A 3,943-nucleotide genomic window follows, 5' to 3' on the forward strand; every position below is an offset into this window, starting at 1 on the left:
ATGAACAATCTAACGGAACTTAGACCTAGCGATTTACTTGTTCACTCGAGTTTTATAGATAGCCAATTTGATCCTTTTGATGATCTTCTTTCGTCACAAAGACAAACTAACATTACAATAGATGTTCCTTCCAACACAAGCAACATAAGCAACGATACAAGCATAACAGAATCGATAATAAAATTTATCCAAGAAGAACTTTTATCTTTACCTAAAGACAGCTTTGTGTCTAAATTAATTGATAAATGCCAAAACGCTCACTGTGAAATTGACGACATTCGCTACGCACTTCTGGAAATTGCAAAATGTCAACATAACTTTCCATATCTGAATGCAACTCTTAAAAAGCGTCTTAGTCCTAGAAAACCAAACGGTGAATCAGTTGAAAACAAACTTGGTAGCGATTGCTATGCGCTTTATTTAGCATCACTCGGAGAATATACGGAAGATTTAAGATTAACACTTAATACTCGTTCGCATACGCAAAGTGCCCGAAAAATGTCTACAGCAGATGAAAATAACCAAACACATTCCAGCGAATTTTCTCAGAACTTGTGTCTGAAAGAGTCTCTCGTGCGCATAGAAAGAGAAATTAATACATTGAAAGGCGACTACACTCAGGAAATCGAATATCTTAATAAAACAGTATCTGTATTAGTACGAGAAAACAAGCAACTGGTCAACGCTAACCAGAAAAACAATGACCGGTTACGGAACTTTCAGAATCAAATTTCATCCTTACGAGAAAACAACGAAAACTTAGCTAAAACAGTAAACAACATGAGTGTCGTTACACATGAAGCGGAAATGACATGCAAATCAAATAAATTAGCAATTGAAAAAAGTTCAGGAACTTTCCGAAACAAACTGGATGAATACGAAAACAGCATTCAACAGTTAACAACAGATGTAAACAAAATAAAAAACGACTTTAAAACAGTAAAACTAGACGTTAATGAACTACGTTCAAGCGTGAAATCTGAGTCATGTAGAATTAACCAGCTAAGTGATACAAGAGCGCAAGGCGTTGTAAGTCTGAAAACAAAGACAAACATCATGAGTGATAAACTGAAAGAATTTGACGATGAACTCAAAAAAGTAAATATTGATTGTTGTTCTCATGCGAAGTCAATTAGTGATTTGCGAAAGCGTATCATAAACACCGAAAAAGATGTCAAAGTCCTTGACAAGTCTACAAAATCGTATGCAGACATTCTAAAATCTAAATCTGAACAAGTTAAAGCTTCGGCTGAAGCATTAGATAATTGCAATGTGATCGAATCCGATTTGAGTCAGTCCAAAGAGCCAATTCAAAGGAATTCCATTAATGAACATTCCAATTCTCTAGTTGACTCACACACAAAACACGTCAGATCCTCTGATGTTACGAATCTGTCCGTTTTAGTCAAAGACATACATGCACAAAGTAATATTGTTAATCCAGCTCCGTCTACTTCAATAGAAAATAAAATCAAGAACACCAACAACAATATAACTGGAAATGAACAAAATACAAATATAAAAGTGCATTTTCCAACTTCCATGTGTAATCCCACAACCGTTGACAATTTTCGTGGATTTGTTAAAAAAACAAGACACCGTGTATCCAGATTCTACGTAGGTGGTATCGACAAACACAATTCATGTGAAGAATCTATGCGTGAATATCTCGCTGCAAGAGGTGTTAATGTAACACATTTAAGATATTTTGATAAACAAAATCGACGAACAGCTTCTGCACAACTTAATATCGATGCTCAATGTGACGGGATCCGTCTTTTTGGCCTGAAGGCATTTTTCTAAAAGAATGGCTTCCATGGTCAGTTTTTCTATCTACAAAGACCGAACATCCATAAATGTCTTTAAACATAGCATGTTGGAACTGTCGCGGAATAATGTCCGCAGTACCATATCTACTAGAATTCTTTAATGATAATAAGATTGATATTATTTGTTTATCTGAACACTGGCTTAGAAAATCACAATTCCACTTCCTTAATTCAATCGATAAACAAAACTATTTAGTATTTGGAAAATGCGCCGATGAACACTGCCCTGAAAAATACAGTTATAGCGCCCGTGGAGGTGTTGCGATTATAGTCTCTAAAACTTTATCTCCGTATGTCACAGAATTAGTAATTGATAGCAATAGGATATGTGGTATCGAACTTAAACTTCCTAATTTACCTAGTATATTTTTTCTGTCTATATACTTACCAGCAATTACACAACCCAACGAAGCATTCGTTAATGAACTTGAATACTTAATGGACACATACAAATCGTATTCGAACCACGGGACGGTGTATATTCTTGGTGATTTCAATTGCAAGATTGGTGGACCCCGATATTCGTTTACTCAAGATCGTCGTAGTCAACTTCTTGAAAGTCTCCTTATTGACAATAACAGTATATCATTACATGTTCAGGACTTTGCCAAAGGTCCGGTATGTACATTTCAATCTTATGAGGATGGTCCTAAAACAGGGATAGATCACATAGTCACAAATAACGAAAATACACGAGATATTTACAATGTGTTTGTCCCAGACGAAAGCATATTTAACGTTTCTGATCACAAGCCTATCGCGTGTACTTTACTAATCGAACAATGTCGTGCTGATAGTGACAACTTATACGAAAGTGTTATGGCTGACAAAGTATCGTGGACCAAAGCGTTAGAAATGAATTCAGTTAATGACTATTCATTTGCAGTCTCACAATTTTTATGGTCTGTTCAAATGCCGTCACTACCAGCGACCAAAGAAGATATCGAGCTCTACTATAAGACTATTATAGTTGCTGTTCAAAAAGCTGACAAAGAAACACTCCCACATAAGCAATTTGTGAAACATATAAAGCCTTATTGGACGAAAGTCGTAGATCTATCACACAAAACAATGCTAAATAAGCGCAGTTTATGGATACTGAACGGAAAAGTTCACGATAGAAGCGATCAGTTCTTCGCTGATTACAAACATGCAAAACGGACTTTCAGAAATGAAATGGATAAAGCTTACAACGAACATATTATGAACATTGCCAACAGAATGGAAGAGTCTATCGACAATGATCAAAGATATGTATGGTCGGTCTTAAAAAGCAGACGTAAACAGAAAACTTTTTGTCGTGAACTAAATTTAAATGGAATAACTCATACAAACGAAAGTGAAATATGCGAAGCATGGGCGGACCATTTTGAATCCATTTTTCAGTTTGATAGCAAGCTAACAAATTCAGCAAACATAAATTTGGTAAAACATGAAGTGAATAAAATACGACAAACGCAGAAGGAAATCAAAGCTCCAATCAACCCATTTGAGTTTGAAGAAATTTCCAACATTTGTAAAAGTTTATGTAACAACAAATCTACAGGTTTAGACAACGTTTCATATGAGCATATAAAATATGGTGGTAAAACATTGCAAAAACACTTATGCAATCTATTCAACCTAATAATACAAACACGTTATACTCCTCTAGATTGGAAAACAAGTGTAATTATACCGTTATTCAAAGGTGGAAATAAAAACAAAACTGATCCCAATTCGTACCGCGGTATATCGTTAACAAGTTGTATCGCCAAGATATTCGAAAAGTCTCTTTATCCTCGATTCGACTCCTTGCACATAAAGTTTCCACATCAATCTCAGATGGCATACCAAAAGGAATTATCAAGTATTCATGCTTCATTTAACTTACAAGAACCGATTCGTCATTATATTGAACGTAACAGTGATGTTATTGTTGTGCTGTTAGATAGCACGAAAGCTTTCGACACCGTATGGCATGATGCATTGTTATATAAACTACATAAATATGGAGTTACCGGTGATTTATGGCTGCTCATAGATGAAATATACAGTGACATGCGTAGTTCTGTACTGTTCAATGGTAGGCTATCTCGTTGGTTTGAACTGAAACGAGGCGTTCGCCAAGGTGG

At 35.6% G+C, this 3,943-nt stretch overlaps 1 protein-coding gene across 1 annotated transcript; it reads left to right on the forward strand.

The window, feature by feature from the left end:
• Positions 1–1,803, forward strand: LOC139494579 (putative leucine-rich repeat-containing protein DDB_G0290503). Its single transcript, XM_071282739.1, has one exon. The coding sequence runs from the start codon at positions 1–3 to the stop codon at positions 1,801–1,803; it is 1,803 nt and encodes a 600-aa protein (XP_071138840.1).
• The last annotated feature ends 2,140 nt before the right edge of the window (positions 1,804–3,943 follow it).

The sequence above is a fragment of the Mytilus edulis genome, chromosome 11, assembly GCF_963676685.1.
Source record: "Mytilus edulis chromosome 11, xbMytEdul2.2, whole genome shotgun sequence".
In the NCBI taxonomy this organism is placed as follows: domain Eukaryota; kingdom Metazoa; phylum Mollusca; class Bivalvia; order Mytilida; family Mytilidae; genus Mytilus; species Mytilus edulis.